The 21,060-nt window shown below is 37.0% G+C and overlaps 1 protein-coding gene and 1 non-coding gene across 2 annotated transcripts in view; both read right to left on the bottom strand.

Annotated features, from left to right (window-relative positions):
* Nucleotides 1-21,060, bottom strand: part of LOC106664312 (CUB and sushi domain-containing protein 3) — a 156,821-nt gene that overhangs the window by 35,176 nt on the left and 100,585 nt on the right. Inside the window, exons 2-3 of the mRNA XM_014389929.2 lie at nt 5,247-5,364; nt 4,468-4,526 (exon numbers count right to left, since the gene is read on the bottom strand). Coding sequence (XP_014245415.1) covers nt 4,468-4,526; nt 5,247-5,364 — 177 coding nt within the window. The remainder of the gene's footprint in view (nt 1-4,467; nt 4,527-5,246; nt 5,365-21,060) is intronic.
* Nucleotides 17,051-17,123, bottom strand: Trnae-uuc. Its single transcript has one exon. It is a non-coding gene; the product is annotated as a tRNA-Glu (tRNA).

The following is a 21,060-nucleotide window of genomic DNA, read 5'->3' as shown; positions in this document are numbered from 1 at the left end:
AATTCCTAAGCATTATACTAAAAAATATATGTTTACTTTAAAAGATTATGAATGGAAAACAACTTATTCCTTTTATCTAGAAAAGTTAGCAGGGAAAATAAGGGACAAGTTTAAAAATGTAGTACAAATTCTCCGATGTGTAAGTTGTATAAAGAATTAAAAAGCTTCACTCTGCCAGAACTCTACCTATATTCAGAAACTTTTAAAAATTACCTTCTAAATATTGATTTTAAACCTTTAAAAATGAAAGAATCTGTTGCTCACTCTATAACCGAGCCAAAGGGAAAACATGTTCCGGCCATCCGTCCTATACCGTTAGAATTTAGAAATAGGTGGTTGAAAAAGTTTCATGAAGAGGGTGGCGTTCCACAAGGAAGTGTCTTAAGCCCAATACTTTACACCATCTACACTGCCGAAAAGTACACATCGAAACACAATTCGCAACCTATGACACCGCAATCCTATCCACAGATGCAACATCTGAACCTGATTACCGACCGGTGCACTCGGTGGTGGATCAGGTTAAAGCCACGTTTATGCTCAAAACCTGCCCTCAAGTGCGCATAATATAAAAACCTTGGGTTTTACTCAGCAGTCTTACATGGAACCCACGTACATGATTAAAAATACAAGAACTTAACAAGAGAAAAGGTCTATTCAGACACCTACTGGTGCTTAATACCAAAGTCGAACTCTGGGGCCAAATCCTCCACATTCAACAAATCTAATCTTTTAAATTCAAAGTTCTACGACGTATCCTCAACGATCTACGTCGCCATTCTAAAAATCCCATTCGTCAAGGATCTGATCCGAATATGGTTACTCAATTTCCACTCTAAACTAGCCCTACACCAAAAAACACTAGCCCAAACTCTTTCCTCAACGTCTGCTCTTATAATCCTCAATGCCGTTTAAAACGACGATGGCCTCGCGACCTGTTATCCTTAACCACCCTACCAAGAATAAAAGAGAATTCCAACACTGGCTGGTTTCTCTCTGTGCAGAAAGTCTCGGCAGCAAAATTTGCGCTTAATACTATGTCGCCTGGGTTCATGATGCATTATCTGTTCCCTTTATCTTCCAAATTTAAAGAGTTTAGTTTGCCGTTCCATTCTCATCTACGGATGTCAAGTTTGGGGTTTTCAATTATATGATCAGTTGGAAAAATCGTTGAGGTACTTCATCAAGCAGTTGTTTGCCTTGCCTTCTTGAACTCCAAATTATATGCTATGTTTAGAAACCCGTGTTGATCTCTTATTTCTGCACACGTTAAACCTTCATTTTAAATTGTATGCAAAACCCTACAAAATCACTGGTCACCGCTACACGATAATTACAGCTCAGGAGATAATAAATAAAACTATTTTTTTGGTATGATCACTGGGGTTACTTCTCAGAGAGATATCCTTCTTTCCGATTCTCTCGAGACAACATTTCTGAATGGATGGCAGAATTCCAGTGCAATCTTTCCAATATAGGATCTAGCGATAACAAGAGGTTTTTGGAGCGAATGTTGACAACAGAGAGGTTTATTTTGAGGCTTGACCGAAATTTCGATGTGTTCTGCTTCACGAATGAGAAACATGGAAGAACACTAAAACAGGGATTTCCCCTGGCTCTGCAAACTTCGAGAACTTCAGTTTTTTAACTCGACCCCCTTGATAGGCTGCCAGAGGTATACAGAAATGTGCTCAATACAAGGGAAAATGAAACCATCGTGCACGTTTTGGCTAAATGAACCATTTTGTCCGAGATGCGTGCTTTTTATTTGGGTTGTGCTGTGCTCTCGGAAGAAAGACCTAGTCAAACTTTTAAAAGGGCCAAGCCTGCAGCTAATAAAATTCTCTCATCATGCCTGGTTTTACCGCTGGGAACTGGTACATTAGTTTAATTTTTGATTTATTAGAAGAAATTTTTACTTAATTAATCGTATATAAATCTATCTTGTTCTATGCTCACCAGATTATTTTATTTTATTATTATTATTTATATATATTTTTTAAATTAATTAAATAATTTTTTGAGGGGTTTTGTTTTCTTTTTCTTTCTATTGGGTTGTCCGGAAAATAATGCAGGATTTTAAGTTTTCATTAAAAAAAATCTNATTATTTTGATTAAAGAACATTGCTTTAAAGTAACTAGTTTCTTTTTTTTTGTTTAATACCAAAATCCTGCATTATTTTCCGGACAACCCAATAATTAAGTCATAAAACACAGGGAATATTATTTTATTTTATTGGCTATTTAATTATCTTTTTTAAATATTTTGTCAGTAATATCGACTCCAAGCTGACAGATATTCCATTGATGTAAATACTTTTTTATAGGGTATATTTTATTATTTTACTGTGTGTTTCTTAGTAACCGGTTGTTTCATAATTTGTTGAATGAAGAGCGGTCAAGAATGAGGTAGTTTAGAAAAACACCTTTTTTATTTTTTTGCCGACGTTTCGACCTTTATTCCGGTCATCTTCAGGGCCTGGGTAGTTACAAAACATATGTTAATTGGAAAAGAAAACATTTCTTTCTAGAAGTTACAAATACAAACGCAACTTTTTAGAAATGGTTCACATTAACAGAGACACATAGCATCAATTACAGAACATATATATGCAAACTCATCAGTAGCCAATATCATAAACTATTCTGATTTTGTACTATTAAACCATAATTTTATTTTTCCCTTTCTTTCGTTTATCGTTCTTAATAATTAACTTCCTTTCCAATATTGAATGCCAAATCATAAATCCAATCAAGAAAATCCTCATTCTCGACTTCCTTTGAATTAAATAAAACTGCCTATGATCTAAGAAATTTTCACAATTTTCATACAAAAAAGCAGAATACAAATTCACAACATTTTCACACAAAACCAATAAGACGCCACAAGAATAGCACCACACTTTATGTGAGTATGAAATACTTGGTTCAAAATTTATATTTACTTCTCAAATTGTATTTTTTCCAAAAAACGTATGTTTTGTAATTTACCCAGGCGCTGAAGACGATCCGAATAAAGGTCAAAACGTCCCCTCATGACTTCAACAAATTATTATTTATACTTCTTTCAATTAATTAATTTTTATGTTAGAAACGATAGTACAAAACATAATTAAATCCATTATATTTAGTGGTATGATTGATCAAATTACTTCTTTCAATTAATCAACCTTTTTATGTAAGGTTTTGGTTGAAATGAAAAAGTTAGTGTCACGAGCGGGATTCGAACCCACGACCTTCGGCTAAATACCCGCTGCTGTACCACTTCAGCTATCGTGACTTCGATCCACTCTGACTAATTAACTTAATTAATTGAAAGAAGCTATTTGGTCAATCGGACCACGTAATATAATGGATTTAATAAGTAAAATGAAGTATATCGTCACTAATACTCTCCGTTTCCATTTCATTTGTCGCCGAGAATCCAATCCTGATTACAACAGTTGAAAAATGGCAAAAGGAGGGAAAATTCGAAAGGTTATAGGTTAAGATGGGATGTTGGTGTCCGAGTGGTTAGAGCAGCGGCGTTGAGCCGAAGTTCGTGGGTTCGAATCCCCCTCGTGACACTGACGTTTTTATCTCAACCAAAAACATTCATAAAGATTAATTAATTGAAAGAAGTTATTTGATCAATCGGACGACGAAATATAATGGATACTATTTTCACAATGTGTATTTATTGCAAAGTGTGTATTTATAACTATTGTAACTATGTAACAATGACCAAAATTTGCATTCAAATAGCTGTCACTCTCTCAATCAATTTGAATGAAATTTCAAGGGACGTTAGTACATCGAAAAATATTAGAAACTTGGCAAAAATAGTTTACAGGATCAAAATGATCGAAACAACCAAATTCAAAAAACGTTCAAAATACGCGAGAAAGACAGGAAAGAGAAGGAATACACGCGGAGGTCCGGCGATGACCTCATCTGTTTGTCGGCCCATAAACCATATAGTCGTTTTTTACGACAAATTATCGATTAATCTCATCGCAGACCATGCAAAGCAATTTCTTAAATCTTTCATTTCCATGAGTCAACCTTGAAGAATTATGCAAATTTAAAGTAAAAGTATGGTTTATGGTTGAAATATGGTAAATGTAAACATTTGTCCAAAAGCATTAACTTCGCGTAGTGCCTTGTAAGTAAACGATCCCGTTAAATTGAATGGACCGTTTCAAAGCGTTCCTATTTTATAGGCCAAAATGCGTTAAAGGTTAAGTGTTAAGCCAAGTTTGACCTATTCCAGCCTATTCTCGAGCTTTTGAATAGATAATAGGGCAAGCGTAATACTTTCTAATTATACCTAATTTTTGTCCCGATTATGCCCCATTATGAAGATATAACTGGCTGGCTTGAATATAAAAACAGTATTAAAAATAGTAGGAATGAAAAAATAAGCATTGTGATTTATGCAAGGCATAAACCAGAGAAGGGGAGAAGAGCCAAATGTTAGCCACTTACCACAGAACGGTAGCTCCTCTTGCCAAGTGCCCGTCTGCGAGCAAGTCCTCGTTTGCGAACTGAAAACAAAATACAAGATTCCTTCAAAACTTTCCTTGCAATTCTTAAAACAACAGGCCAAAGTTGAAACACGTCAAAACTTTTACAACGTAACTGTTGTGTTATCGCATGGAAAGCTTTAATCTTCTTGTCAACTGACATCAATACATGAACACCTTATATTCGTTCTTTTAATAAAGAATTTGTTATTTATCGAATTCTCGGGAGATAAAATATATTTTCTATTCTCATAGCGCTGACCTTTTGTCAATCCCAACATGAGCTAATTTAAATTCAAATGGCCTTGTCCTTGAAACCGTTCTCATGGAAAGATAAAAATAAGAATAACTTATGTAATTACAATATGTAGGTAGGAAAACTAGGTTATAACAGTATAATAATTTAAAACCGTTCTTTAGCAGTATGTTGTCGGATTGGGCGTGTCCTGCAGTAAGACCTGACGGTTATACTGCATATCTTGTTCAAAAATAACATGGCTGTTTTAATCATACGCTATTTTTAAGTTAAGCAGGCTATTTTAAGAACTAGGGTCATCTATTATCTCCCGATTAAAGGGTTTTGCGATTAACACAACAGTATCGAATATGATTCATTGACGTTGAAAGATCTTTTGTTTTGCGTGTATGTAAATATTTTACATAAACTGTTTGAATTTTATAAATCTATGAAGAAATGTATAAGAAATGTTCGAAATGTATGTAAAAATAAGCGTTTCTTACCCGAATAATTCGTATCCGTCATCGCATATATATGTTACAACGGTACCAGGTTTTAAAGAATCTGATGAAAGTGTTATCCTTGAATTAATAGGAACTGCGGGGTGTCCACATTTGAGACCTGAAACACAAAAGGACACAAGTTAAAAAAAATCCACAAGCTACAGGTAAATAGGCTAGGTAGGTAAATAAGCTTCTAAAATAAATTCTAATATAAGCTAATTAGCCAACACTTAAATAAGATAAAAGTTCATTAATTAAAATATTATTCGTTATATATTTTTTTAACATAAGTTTGTAGTCACAGTTATAATTCAATCGGAAATAGGAAAGACTTCCGATTGAGTTAGACGTCGAGAATATGGCAGTGCTGAAAAATGAAGAAAGATGTCAGATTAATGAAAGAAAGAAAGAGGGTGAGTGAGAGGGCCAAAGACGCGATGAAAAATGAAGTAAGAAAAGTTAGATACATGAAAGAAAAAGAAAGAAACAGAGAGAAAGTGAAAGAGACAAAGACACTGAAGACAAATGTAGAAGAAAAATTAGATGAATTAAAGAGAAAAAAAGAGTGATAGAGGGAGAGGGGGAGAGAGAGAAAGAGAGAGAGAGAGAGAGACAGACAGAGACAGAGAGAGAGGGAGAGACAGAGAAAGAGAGAGAGGGAGAGAGTGAGAGAAAGACAGAGAGAGAGGGAGAGACAGAGAAAGAGAGAGAGGGAGAGAGTGAGAGAAAGACAGAGAGAGAGANGAGAGAGAGAGAGAGAGAGAGAGAGAGAGAGAGAGAGAGAGAGAGGGAGGAAGTTAGACAGAGAGATAAAATTATGAATGAAAAAAGAACAGTGAGACGGGAGTGAGAGGGAGGGAAAGATAAAGGGAAGAAGGTGTCTCCGGATTTCTGGGCCACGCAAACCATGACCGGTCATGGCGACTTTTTTTGCATGCATCTTTAAATTCAAAAGGTCCAATAGCTTTAAGCCCTGAATGCGATACTCATGATGACGTGCGCCATGAAATTCTCTCTTGTAGACTTTTTGAAAGGGAAAGAGAAAACCCCTTTAGAACAGAATATAAATCTTTATTCAAAATATTTACAAAAGTTTAAGCATATTTACATAGGAGTAGCAGTTTGTACTATAACCTCCTGATTCAGAAAATAATTTTTAAAAAGAGTGTTACAGCAAGACAAAAGAAAAGTTAATTTAAGGGTAAAAACCGTAAGAAACCCTAAGCAGTAAGCAAGGTGTAAACTAAAGAGTGCTTCACTCTCCTATGCCTGTACCCAAAGTCCAAGTCACAGTCCTCAAGTTGTCGGACAAACTGATTATTGCTTAGCTCTCACCGTTCAAAGAAATACTTTGTCTAGGTGTTTTTTGTGGTGTACAACGTAATCTATGTCTGTGTTAATGCGCAAGTCTTGAATTCGGGTGTAGCGGGGTGATGAGGTCACCAGCCGTAAAAACTTGGTTTGTAATAATTCGAGGCGAGGCGATGTTCGTGATGATATGTAATGAGGGGCAAGCATACAAAATATTGGTTTTATATAGGAGAAGTTAGTTTACCCAGTACTCCATTAGTTTAACAGTAGCAGACCAAGGTATTATCCGACCCCCGAAGACGACATGTCGATACAACAGGCCTGCCTCCTTGGTAAAGAGAATAGACTCCTTTTTTTATTTGATTTATTTTAATCCTCCATTTGTTACAGAACCTGCCAATACATGACATGACCTTTGTGAGTCTGCAGGCTGTTCTATCCACTCTCCAGGACGAAGTGTAGATGGCTAGGTCATACAAGGCCAGTCTGCAATCGTTAAGTTTGGCATTGTTTTGCCAAATATAAGAAAAAGGACAGGTCCTATTATAGATCCTTTTGGGACACCAGCAAATAAATTTTCTATTATATAAATATGTGTGAATGATTTGAATGAGGTTTGGGGGAAAGCTGTGGTCTATCATACTGTTTATCACTCCAGTATGCCCAATAGTGTCAAACGACTTCTGGTCCGTCAAAACCAAACCAGTGTGCTTTCGCTGGTTAAACGTTCCAGTTACGTAATCAACGACTCTAGATAACTGGGCAGTAGTGGTGAGTCCTGAACCCAAACTGCTCATACTGGATACTGGTAGACATCCAAATAGACCCCAGCTAACAGCATTATTTTGAACACTTTACTTAGCGTGCTAAGCAGACTAATCTGCCTGTAGCTGTTTGGATCATTGAGTAATCTGGCAGGCTTCAGAATCAGAAAGACTTTAGAGGTTTTCCAGAGAATGAGGAAGTAACCTAGTATGAGACCTTGTCTTGAACACATTGACAGAACGCTATGGCTTTTCGTGATACGTTTTTTAGCAAAATGTTTTGGATATTGTCTAGAACTGAACGAAGACCTCTTCCGCAAAAGGTGGCCCGCAACTTTAAGTGAACTTGTTCAGGACCAAAACCGTTTTCAGGTGCTTAATGCCGAGTGGTTAGGGAGACCGACTCGTATTTGCCGAGCTAGCAGTTCTGGGTTCGAATCCCGGCCGAGTCCATGTCTTGTTAATAGATCATGCGATGAAAAATAAAGTAGTTTGAACTGCGTCCGCGACACCTAACGGACAGTTGGAAGTTAAGCCCTCCTGTCTGATATAAATAAAATAGAACTTATTATGTATGTTTTAAAATTTTTAATTAATTTCCTGTTAATAAACGGTCCATTTCATGACCCAATATGCACTTAATAAGCTGTAGATCTTTGGCTGAGATATCTGAAAAACATTGTACCTATATAAAAGCTGTTGGCATATGGAAATTGGCCTTTTCTTCAAAAATTACGGGACAAACGATCCAATGGACAAAGAAATTTAACGAGGGTCAGGGTCCAGGGCATTGTTCTTCAACAGGTTATTGTGCTATTGTCCTGAGATTCATTGATTGCCGGCGCAGACCTGAAAAACTGTTTCACGTCTGAATTGCGAAAATACTTCGACCAAGGAGGCCGAACTCAAATGTACTCCTGGTACAAAATGCGAACACTTTACTGAAGACGCGCTCAGGTGTGCTGTGTCGAAAATGGCATTGTTTCGGCGTTTCGAAAAAAGACGAAATGACCGGGTTTTTTTTCCCCTCGGCAAAAAGAAAGGGAAGCCGAAGGCCTTGCTTATACACCGAGAACACATTGTCTGCAGGAAAATTAAGGAGTCAGGTGCCCTTTACCACACTTTCTGTTCCGCCCACTCTCTCCCCTGTGTTTTACTTCGCATGTTAAAAGTTTCCGGCGGGCGTGAGAAGGAGGCATTGTGAGCGGGCAGAAAAAACACTTTCTATATACGCGATTTTTCTACAACAAACAATACCGCTCTTTGTCTGTTTTTTATATTAATGAGATGAAAAACTTTACTAAACTTTCATTCTTTTTGTTCCTTGAGTTCAACAAGATTTTGTGCTTAGAAAACACAAGCGCTATATTGATCTCGGTCAGATGTTTGGAGTTTTGACCCATTCGGTGGGTGTAAAACGCAAAGTGAGCTAACTGATTGACATTCAAATTAATTAATCTTTATGAAAGGTATTGGTTGAGATAAAAAAGCCAGTGTCACGAGCGGGATTCGAACCCACGACCTTCGGCTAAATTCGCCGCTGCTCTACCACTTGAGCTATCGTGACTTCGATCCTCGGTCACCAACTCCCCATCTCACCTCACCTTTCGAATTTTCCCTCCTTTTTTCAAATGTCGTGTAATCTATTTGATTCTCGGCGACAAATGAAATGGCCACGGAGAGCTTTAGTGAAGTATACTTCATTTTGCTTATTACATTAGAGACCCATAAAAATTTTCCTAGACAGACACTTTAATTTGGACTTATTATATTCTATTCCCGTTCTCTCTGGAGGAGGCCAATTCTAGTGTATCGAGGAGTGAGGTTATAAATCCTTAGGTTTTTGGATGTTCGATTCACACTTGTAACTCCATGCTGGGCAAGCATACATCAGGATAGGTTTAATAGCTACTTTATAAATAATTAGTTTATTTTCAAAGCTCATTCCACTCTCACGGGCCATCAACGGAAATAAGGCTTTTATGAATATTTTACCTTTCCTAACTTCATTTATATGCCTAGAGAAGTTAAGTTTACGGTATAGAGTTAAACCCAAGTACTTTACCACCTCACACCACTCGATTTTGTGTCCGTGAATGGAAACGGTTTCCTTGAATATTGGTCGTCGTTTTGTGAAAAATACACAGTTTTGGGAACATTAATCCTGAGTTTCCAGCGGTGAGAAAACCTGCAAGTCCTGCTGATACTCCTTGGTGAGCCAATTTGGATTATCAGACAATAAAGCACAAAGGTTTGCGAAATTTATATGTACACCTCGGTTAGCAGTCCGTGATCAGACCATGGTCTTATCCGTCCAGCCGCCGAGGTTGGACTCCAGGGGCTATTGAAAGCTAGGTCATTTTTTTCTATTCATAAAACCGTTTTTCTAGCCATTCCTGTTAGTGGGTCCCGCGGATAGTCCACAGCCCGACCCCGCCGAGACCGAACGCCACGAGCGCCGACCGGGAAGGTCGCCCAGGCCTCTTCCCTGCATGAGGTCCTTCTACCCTTTTTTTACTTTGTCACAGATTGTTCCAGATAGATGCGGATAAAAACCATCTACACGGCACCTAGGGCCCAAGGAAAAGTCCGCATCCATCCCACAATCCGGGGCCAAACTCGCCCGAGAGGCCAAAAGCGTCCACCCAACCAGCGCACCGCCCGCCCAGCCAGGCACGGCCCAGCCGCCGCCTGCCCACGTCCACTTGATCTAATATTACTATTCTTTCCTTCTTTATTAAAATTTGTTTAAATATCTATGTCATTTTTTTCGATAAATGTAAAAATGGGATCCAGGTTTTCAATGTTCTTGATATACCTTAAAATTAAGTTAACTGAGGTGGGTAGTGGCACTTTATTTTTCACCAGTGTTTTGTAAATATCTTCTCTTCCTTGAAGTTTTAGTGGGCAGGCCAAAAGAACATGATTCGCATCTGCCACTGTAGAATTGTCACATGGACATTTGCCATTTGAAAAGATTTCCATTTTGTGGAGATGGGATGGAAGACGGTGGTGGTTAAACCTAAGCCTAAATATACAAGTTAAAAACTTTCTCGGTCGTCTCACGGTAGAAAACCATGCTGCAGACTGGATCGTTGGCTGTATGTTAAAATACCAGAGGCTCTTAGAATTACTTGCCTCTGTGTATTCCTTTTGCCATTTTTTCCTCAGAATCGTTTTGTTATGAAAGGTGATATCCGACACCGAGATCTCTTCAATACAACTTCCCGAAACTGCAGCCTCTGTTGCCAGTAAATCGACCTGATTGTTAAATTTATTATCACTGTGACCCTTCGCCCAGATCAAGTGAATAATGACACGATTACTCGCAGACAACATACTGTGTTTTATCTCTGTGGTGATGGGATCTTGAGGACAATCCGTATTTTTTAAGGCTTTTACATTACATACTTAACCGCTTCCCTTATAGCTATGGCTTCGGCGGAAAAGATAGAGCAAAAGGAGGGTAGCTTTAACTTAGTTGAGTTCTTGTTACTTATGTCGAGGAATGCTGCACCAACTCCATTTTTTGATTTTGAACCAACCGTATAAACCACTGTGGCTAGAGGGCTATGTCCGGTTTCATAACAACTATTACATATTCTCTTTCTCCTATCAGATCTTGTTGGCCTATTATGATATTAAAACCGCTTTCGTCCACCGTCAAAGGCTTAGAATACACGTCAACTTAGAAGCATTTAGAAGCAGTAGAAACACCTGTTCAGAGGTCGAACACTAAACGACTCAAACGCCACATGATTTATTGCTGGTGTATGTGGTGAAAGGGTGATTTAAGAAAATATTTTTTATTAGCTATAGTTGTTCTATTAATAGTCTTTCCACCTCTGAGGATTGGAGGGAAAAAATATTTACTTAGTTAATTCTACATTTGTAAATTTCCAATAAAAGATTGTAAAATTATAGTTTTAAATTTTATAAAAGTCTTTCTTGTTTTTTGTTATTTAAGTCGCAAGAAGTATCGAGTGAATAAGTAATTTAGAAATTAAAAGAAGTCAGTATATTGAAATGATTTTTTTTTCTTCGAAACACTAAATTTAATGTTTTTAAAAACTTCAGATACTTTAATGAGTCGGTTTATTGCTGGCATTTTGCCCTAAATTGATATAAAACATTTTTAAAGGTTCTAAGGCAAATATTAATGATCAAAAGTCTGTAAAAGGCTTTATTATTTTCAACTTCAATTAGAAACTTATATCACTTTCGAAGATTTCAATTACTCGTTAATACAAATTTTTTTAAAATTTTAATTAGGGTATAAAATCAAGCTTCAAGCGGGATATAGAAAAAGCACCGTCTTCCTTCGAAGCTCGGGGAGGTAATTTCAAACAATGGATTATCTTTCAGGCCGGTTAAGCTCGCATTGTGAGCCAGAGTTCGTGAGATAGAGCTCATGAAACAGTTCTAACTAAAGAAGTAAATCACTTGTTTAAACATTTAATCGTTTACTGATAACCTCGGAAGCAACGCTTAATGGCTTGTACTGAATGGTTGAATATAATTGATTTTTATGTCCAGCATATTGGGCCAGTCTTCAAACCCGGGTTTGAACTACTCACATCCCAAAGATGAACCGCAAAATCGCGAACATTTTTTGAGTTCGGCGAGCCTGGTCAATTGTAGTCTCAATATAGCCTTTTAACTGGGAGTTTTTCAAATAAGTATATAAATAAGAAAACACCGGCAGTGGACAAATTGACCTGAATGATCTGAGCTCATGTGGCAATAAGCAACCCACTGCAGATTCAGGATGAGTTCAACGACTCGCTGACCAACAAATAACTTCAACTCAACAACAACTGAGATAACTATGGTATGAGTGTATATACTATGAAACATAAAAAATATATTTCAAGGGAAAATATCGGTTAAAGTTAAATAAGGATAGGGATAGGGATAAAAGAGGCGGCCACAAGGCGTACTGCACCTCGACCTGAATAGATCTATTATGCTCCTCTGTTATTTATAACTCTCTGGCCAGCTTCAGGCTATTAACCAGCCTCTACAGCTTTGCTAGCGGTTCCTTGGTGAAGGATCTTGCTTTTTCTTATCCTAGTTGCAAGAACCTGCACCTACCTGCATAGACCTTCTCAGAAACATAAAATGTGTTCTGCGGTCTCCTCCTCTTCCTGGAAGTATCTGGACAGTATTTCTTCTGTCTGTACTCTCCGGTGCATGTGCTTTCTTAAATGGCAGGGCCCCGCCAGGAGTCCAACCAGAATCCTGGTTCGGTTGCGTTGCCTTGCAGTAATTCTTTTGAAAGTTTTGCGGATGGTTCATCCATGAATCTCTTCGCGGGCCTTATACCTGTGGTATTATTCCACCAGGTTTTGAACTCATTAAGGATCCATTTTAAGACGTATCCTCTTTTGTGGCAAGATGCTAAGACACAGTACAATTCAGTACCAAGAGAGTCCATGTTGCCCCCCTCCTCTTTTGCCAGCATGTCAACCTTTTAGTTGCCTCTGTGGTCCGAGTGCCCAGGGATCCATGTCAGGGTCAGGTCATTTATGTCACTGACTTCCGTCAGGGCCTCCATGCAGTTGCAAACGCACTTTGCCTACGCCTCGCATGAGGTTGAGCCTCTTCCTGTCAGTATCTGCACAGTGTTTCTTCTGTCTGTACTCCTACCCGGTGCATGTACTTTCTCAAGTGGCAGTGCCCTGTCAGGGTTCCAACCTGATTTCTGGTTCGTTTGGGGTTACCTTCCAGTAATTCTTTTGTAAGTTTTGCGGATGGTCCTTCTATGTATCTTTTGTGGCAGGCTGCTAGGCCGCAGTAGGGTTCTGGGCCCATAGAGTCCATGTCGGCTCCCTTTTTGGCCAACATGTCAACCTTTTCGTTGCGTCTATGCCTCGAGTGCCCTGGCTCCTAGGTCAGGGTCAGGTCATTAATGTCAGGGCCTCCATGCATTTCCAAACACTCTTTGCCTTCGCCTCGTATGAGGCCCTGAGAGCTGCCTGGCTGTCAGAGAAAATGTCTATCTTCCAGGAATGTATTCTTAGCCTTTTTATTTTTCTGGCACATTGTTCAATCGCTATGATTTCAGACTAGAAAACTGTAGCATACTTGCTACAGAAAACCGTCAGTTCGGTCTTGGGGTTCATCCCAATAAATAAGTTTACAGATAGAATAACCAAGCTGAATAGAAATTAACGCCTAGCTAACGTTACAGTTGAGAAAGAAATGCAAAAAATGTCACAGGTGGGGCAATGTAAAGCTTTTCGTAAAAGGCAATAAATCATTCTTTACCCGGCAGTGGTCGTCTATTAATCGTGAAAAGTACTATCGTTCATTTTGGTTATAAAAGGGCCCGTTTTATAACAAAGGGGTCCGCTTTCAACAATAACATTATTTTACATTATCAACACTTATTAATGTATATACTCTTGTACAATAAATGAACTTTCCTAACACCTTTAAACGTGTCTTTTTTACCAAATGAGTTTCTCAATAATTGTCTTGTTTGTTCTCACCACTACAAATAAAGAGACATAACCAACAGGACAACTTAATAAAAAACTGGCTCGCATTGAATTAATTGTCGATTAGCATAGATAAAACCTCATTAATAAGTTTTTCCATTATAAATCTTAAAAATTAGAAATGTGTAGAGATTAGTTAATCGATAGTTATTCAGATATCGTGAGATGCGGTCGGGTGTGATGTAGGTTTCAGAAAAACATTTTCTTTATCGTGCCACGTTTCGAACTTTTATTGAGATCATCTTCAGGGCTCAAAGTGTTTGTCTTCTGTGTAATTGTGCCATCCTTGCGTGTCGTGGGGCACTTTCAACACGACACGCAAGGATGGCACAATTACACAGAAGACAAACACTTTGAGCCCTGAAGATGATCTCAATAAAAGTTCGAAACGTTGGCACGATAAAGAAAATGTTTTTCTGAAGCCTACATCACACCCGGCCGCATCTCACGATATCTGAATAAATAAAAAATAGAGATTAAGCCTACTGAATCATAAAACTAATACATAAAAATTGTAAAAAATAATTAAAAATTGACAAAATTTATGAAAACAGATAAAAACCTAGGCATAATAATTTACATTTTGAAACTCATATATTACAACTTACAAATAAAGTTTAGTTAAAGTTAGAAAAATATTTTAAATTCAATATTCCAAAACAACCTTACCATTAAAATAGCTTATTTTGCCCCTGTATTAATTTAACTATTGTACCTCCTCTTCAAGTTAAGTAAAAAAAAAATTATTAAAATTTTTCTAAATAAAAATACAAATATAATCCATTTAAACTTTCTAAAAACATTTCTGTTTTTTATATAAAACAATTATTTTTATACTTTTCATTTTGAATCTATATAAAGCAAATAATTTTCCGCGTTCTGAAAATAATTTGTGACGATATAATTTAAATATCAATTTTTCACTAGTTAAACACTGTACAACCTGGTTTTTCATCTTGACGCACTCCCTTCATTCACGCCAATAAATACATTCACATAAATTAAAGGGCATTCACTAACTAATCGGCTGGAAGGTGTGCACTCGATGTTCCAGATAGACCGGGTCCATATACCTTAACCACTCACGCAAATAAATACATTCATACAATGGGAGTAGTCCTCAGGTTTTTCTATATATATTGATGTTTTCATGTAATAATTTTAATTATTTCAATAACCTTATTTGAGCATTTAAAATATTGAGTAATTTAATTTGTATTAGTAAAAAATTTATTTGCGATATATTGCATTTCCCTTTTACCTTTTTTTTAATGTATGAAAAAAAATTAGGCTTATTTTGAAGGTGTTTTTGTTTCTTTTTGATGTTACTATACTTAGTTAACCTAATTGGTTCGACAGGACAGGGGTTCTCTATATTCCACACAGACCGTGTCTATAATACTTAACTACTGGCATAAATAAATATATTCACACAATCGGGTAATTATTTAATTGATGTTAATTATGATGTAATGATAGTAGCTGAGACAAGCTTAGATTATACGAATTTTCGAGAATTTCTGTTCTTCAGTGAATTCCACACCTCACTTCACCTACTAAAAACTTTAATGTTAGGTCAGTCTACATTTTTCATGTGTTCAGTATACTACTACTTAAAAATGAGTGAAAAGGAAGAAGCAATGAAGAAAATGTCAAAGAAATATTTAAAAAACTGATTTTTTAAAGGATAATTCATAGTGTATATACATGGTGTCCTTTTTAGTTGGCCCGGCAGAATTTCTCTTCATCCATTATAAAAAAATAAAATAAAATACAATAAAAAAATAAAAAATACGGGTTTAATATTGTTTGTCTAGGTTCAAATTTTTACCTCCTTTTTTAGAAAAATTATGCAGGGTACCTCAGGCTCTTCAAAATTTCAAATACGACCCTATACATCCTGACACATCATTTTAAAGGATTTTGTACGCTGAAAACAACTTTGCAATCGGATTTTAAATTGGTCAAAAACTGACAAAGTTATGGGGAAAAGAAACCGGCAGCGTAATTTCGATGAGGAGCTGAATATTTTACAGTATGTTGGCAAAAATCCGAATTCCTCTCTCCGAAATGTTAGAAGGGCTCTAAGTTTTTCAAAAAATAAAATTAGAGATCCGGACTTACAATTTTAAGCCGTATCGCTTTCTCATCTTGTCCAGGAACTTCTGGACTCTGATTATGACAGGCGTCTAACGTTCTTTGCACAAATGCCGATTTGGGAGGCTGAAGAAAACGTTTTTCCAAACATACTATGGACTGATGAATCCAAGTTCACCTCTAATGGCATACTAAACCTGGAATTTATGGAATTTTCGAACGTGGTCAGAGGAAAATCCGAGAATTTCGTACTCTTGTCATCATCAGGTGGTTCACAGTATCAGCGTTTGGTGTGGACTTTTCGGAAATCAATTAATTTGGCTTTATTTTTACGAAAATAATTTAAATGGTGCTCATTTACTCAATTTTTTGAGGGAGGTTTTATCAACGTAGAGGATGTTCCTTATCAACAAGGACAAAGAATTCTCCAGCTTGATGGATGCTCGCACACAATTCTTTGCATGGCCCGATCTGTTGGCCTCCTCGGTCACCCGATTTAACTACACTTGACTATTTTCTGTGTGCCCATGACCAAAAAAGTGTCTACGCCAAACATAGACCAGCAACCTCAGTTGAAGAACAGCGGCAAAGGATAGAGAATTCTTGTCAATTCATCTCCCCTGACTCTATCGCTCTGAGCACCGGTGAAGAGTGGTTAAAATCTTTGCATCTTTACGCAAGGCAGGCAGTTGGGTCATGAAATTTGATAAATAATTAACAAACTAAATGACTGTTTTTTCCAAACTTTTTGCCATAACTTTGTCATTTTTTGGCCAATTTAAAATCCAATTGCACAGATATTTCCTTTAAAATGATGTGACAGGATTTATAGGGTCGTATTTGGCAATATAATATTTGCAGTCGAACTGGGCCTGAGGTATCCTGTATAATTTTTCTCCAAAAAAAAGGTAAAAATTTGAAACGACTAAAAAATAATAAGCTTGTATTTTTTTATAGCGTCATTGGTTCAAGAGAAATTCTGCCGGACTGAAGAAAAAGGACACCCTGTATATGTGTTCTAATATGTTCAACGTTTTGTGTATGATTAATTCACTACTTTCCTGGTCCGCTTGACCAATTATTACATGACAATTAATTAAGGTTTTTAGTTGAGATGAAAAAAAGCTAATGGCACGAGAGGGATTCGAACCCACGACCTTCGGCTAGAAACGCCGCTGCTCTACCACCTGAGCTATCGTGACCTCGATCCACTCGATTGAAAATTGGCAAAAGGAGGGAAAAATCATAAGGTGGGGTTGAGATGGGGAGTTGATGTCCGAGTGGATCGAGGTCACGATAGCTCAAGTGGTAGAGCAGCGGCGTATCTAGCCGAAGGTCGTGGGTTCGAATCCCTCTCGTGCTATTAGCTTTTTTTTCATCTCAACTAAAAACCTTAATTAATTGTTTTGTTTATGCATTAATAACACAGTATCGTGATAAAATAGTTTTTTTGTACATATGTATGTATTTTATGTATTTTTTAACACCCTGTGAAATCCGAATTTTTCGGTAGCACTGTAGTCCAAAAGATGAAGTTGGCGAAATCCCGATACACAATGCAAGAATAGGCGGATGTTTACAGCCTTTTTGAACGTCAATCAAAATCTTCTAGTCTTTGATCAATAAATAGGCTCAATGCTGAAGTTACGATTTTGTTGCATTAATCAGATTAAATACGATTTAAATGCGATTTGTTGAAGATGGACGTTTAATAGTTTTATAAATTTAATAGGGTACAATCGGAAATTCCAAGCGAGGAGTCACTTTCAGCCAAACAGGCTTTTGTAAATTTGTGTGGTGATTAGTGACCGTTAGTCGATGATTATTCAGAAATCGTGAGATGCGCTCTGGTCTGATATAGGCTTTTCAGAAAAACATTTTATTTATCGTGCCAACGTTTCGATCTTTATTGAGATCATCTTCAGAGCTCAAAGTGTTTGTTTTCTGCGTAAGTGTGACATTCTTGCGTGTCGTGTTGAGAGTGGCCATTTGAGCCCTGAAGATGATCTCAATAAAGATCGAAACGTGGCACGATAAAGAAAATGTTTTTCTGAAACCTACATAACACCAGAGCGCATCTCAAGATTTCTAAATAATCTTTTGTAAATTATTCATTCGTTGAATAGATTTCATCTCCGAGTGTTTAAATATCCTAACATTTTGTTCGACGAGAGAAAATCATTTTTCTTATCTCATTAGTATTATGATTGCACCTGGAAGATTACAATGGGTAATCGGCGTCCCCCAAACCCAAATGTAACCGGAGCCGGGTCAGCACGACATTTACATAACAATGGCCAAGTACTTGAGTTACTTAACGTCGGAACATGAAGGAATAGAAAGCCGTGGTATTGATATGCCCCGAGCGCTCTGGCACATGTGAAACGGCTCACGTGACCATTTCTACGAGACGGTTGGCAAGAAGTCACGGCAGGGGATAAAAGACTTAATTAATATTAAAATAATTTTGTTTATACTGCGATCCTCGGTGAATGTATAATGAATACTAGAATATGGGTCATGATAAATTGTGCCCATTTTTTTAAACCTCACACCCTATCAATAATTAATTGGTAAATTACTTCTTAATAAACAAAAACTATGTTTTAACTAAAGATTCAATTAAAACGGCATATTTTTTATAATTAGTTATGCTACAGGTATATATTCGCAGACAAGCATAAATCGATTGCATACATTAGTAATATATAAAAGAAGCATCGAAAATAATACAATATAATTTTATGAGTCGTTCAATTTGGCATAAAAATCAGTACGAATCAACCAGACATGAAATAGACGAGGTTCTAATGACCTATGACAGTCAATTTCTCGGAAGCGACCGAGAAAACCGCAACAGGAATGAAACCGACACCAAAAGAAAAATAGGAGAAAACACGATTCGGATTAAACGAAAAGTAACTTTCAAATTGCGTAATTTATTTAACGTAACAGCCCGATTCCTTACAACCAAAAGTGAAATTGTAAAATTTGCTTCGACAGTAGGGAGAATTTTGGCCGAAAGTGGTCCGCCTATTGTCGGTGTTTGTCAGGAAGCATTTTGAAGCTAAAATCTCTTTCAAGATTGATTTGGATCATAACGCATCAAGAAAAGTATTTCATCAAAATTAACCATTGTTTGACCAATTTGGTAGCGAGAAAAATTGGCTTTCTCGGCCAGGAAAGGCGGATTGTCCTAAAAGATTTGTTTTTCCGACAAAACACCAGGATTTACGTGACGAACTTACTCTCTTTCGAGGCCAATATAAGATGAAAGTCCAATTGTTCAAAAAGACGATCATATCTAACAGAATGTTGGCAATTTTGTAGCAAAATGATCTCTTTCAAGGTCGACAAAAAATACCAACTCATAAAGAAAGGGGTTTGCTTAAAATTGATCTTTTTTTCAACAATTTGTTTGTTAGCAAAATTGGCTTTTACGCTCAGGAAAGGAGGATTGTCCAAAAAGAAGTCGATCTGACAAAATGGCGGAAATTTAAGTTTCAGTAAAATACTCTTCCTGGGTTGATATACATACGTATCGATGAGAATTTGTATTTCCATAAAATTAACCAGTGTTATCAATTTGGTAGTGAGGACAATTAAGTTGGAACGCTGAATATTTTCTAATAGGACGCAAGTCTTTTTTTTAATAGTAAAATACGCCATATTTCCTCCCCAAATTTAGGTCTTACTGCTGGAAAATACTTTTTACGCCATGTCTCAATCGTGTTTTCAACAATCACTGACGTAATGTTCTCCAGTTCCAAAAAATATGTAAGAAAAATCCGGCCCGGAGGATCAGAAAACAATCCAGTCTTATATTTTCCGCTTTCCTACTGCTTCAGAAAAATCGAGAGGTCATCAAATAATATTCGTAGTTGGGTACTGCTTGTGCAAACTTGGCTCATGGGCTTGGGCACTTTTCCAAATTAAGTAAACCGCATGCCTTCCCGGGCAGTGTCTTTCGGTTTTCGAGAAATACTCAAAAGAGCTGTATAATCGAACAGTGCCATCTCATGTGCTCCTAATGCCTGATAAGCAACCAAGATTGCCATGAGTTGAACCTTTTGAAATCATCGCTCTTGCTTTTGGTAGTGCGCATAACACAAGCACGACTCATTCTTGATGAAGCTTGGACAATATTAAAATATGCCTGGTGGAGTTTTGATTCAGCGTCATAGCTACTGACCCGACTGTACAGGTTTTTCAAATTAAATTCTTCCTTTTATAAATCAAATTAAGTCTTTCAATTAATCGTCGCATGACCGACTCAATTTTTCAAAGTGCAAATAGGGACACACAAATCTCTTCATGTTTAACTTTCAAAGTTCAACTCATACGGGACCAAACTATCGAACTTTTTAACTTTTCCAATTAAATTAAAGTGTCTGGAAAGTGCCAACTGTCGTTTCTACTAGAGTTCTGTAAGTTCTCTGACGGTTTAATGGGATTTTCTTCCACAGCTTCTATAAGAAGTTGGTCATCGATTGATGTTAAAGGTCTTCCTCGGGGTTTTAGGTCATAACACCTAAAGTGAACTTTCAACCGGTAACGAATATTCCATTAGAACTCTATTAATCAACATGATTGATATTACATTCGGATTGGGCAGCTCGACGACCTAGTCTGAACTCATCAAAATAAAATATTCTAAAATTGCGTGTTCCTGGCGTTTGAAATGAAACATGAGTGCTTGGAAATGGAAGGAAAACAAGAATTTAATACATAATATAAATATTTTTCCTGTTTAAAGAGTTGTAATAAAAACATTTCATGTTTGACAACCCAATATTTATTTAAAATTTTGACATGAAAATGCAAATTATCGGGCTTTGAATTGTTGCGTACTAATGGCAGAGCAGATCGTCAAATTCCTGTCATGAGTGAAATCACACGCCAGCATGGTTATGCTCAGATTGGCGTGGAATTCTCACACAAGTGACAAGAACAAAGACTTGTAGGAACGACAAAATCCATTATATTTAGTGGTCTGATTGACCAAATTACTTCTTTCGATTAATCAACCTTTTTGTGTAAGGTTTTGGTTGAAATGAAAAGTCAGAGTCACGAGCGGGATTCGAACTCACGACCTTCGGTTAAATAAGCCGCTACTCTACCACTTGAGCTAGCGTGAAT

This window comes from Cimex lectularius, unplaced genomic scaffold (assembly GCF_000648675.2).
Source record: "Cimex lectularius strain Harlan isolate CLEC.00 unplaced genomic scaffold, Clec_2.1 scaffold1, whole genome shotgun sequence".
In the NCBI taxonomy this organism is placed as follows: Eukaryota; Metazoa; Arthropoda; class Insecta; order Hemiptera; family Cimicidae; genus Cimex; species Cimex lectularius.
Note: the sequence above shows the minus strand (reverse complement) of the source record. Positions and strands in the feature narration are given on the sequence as shown.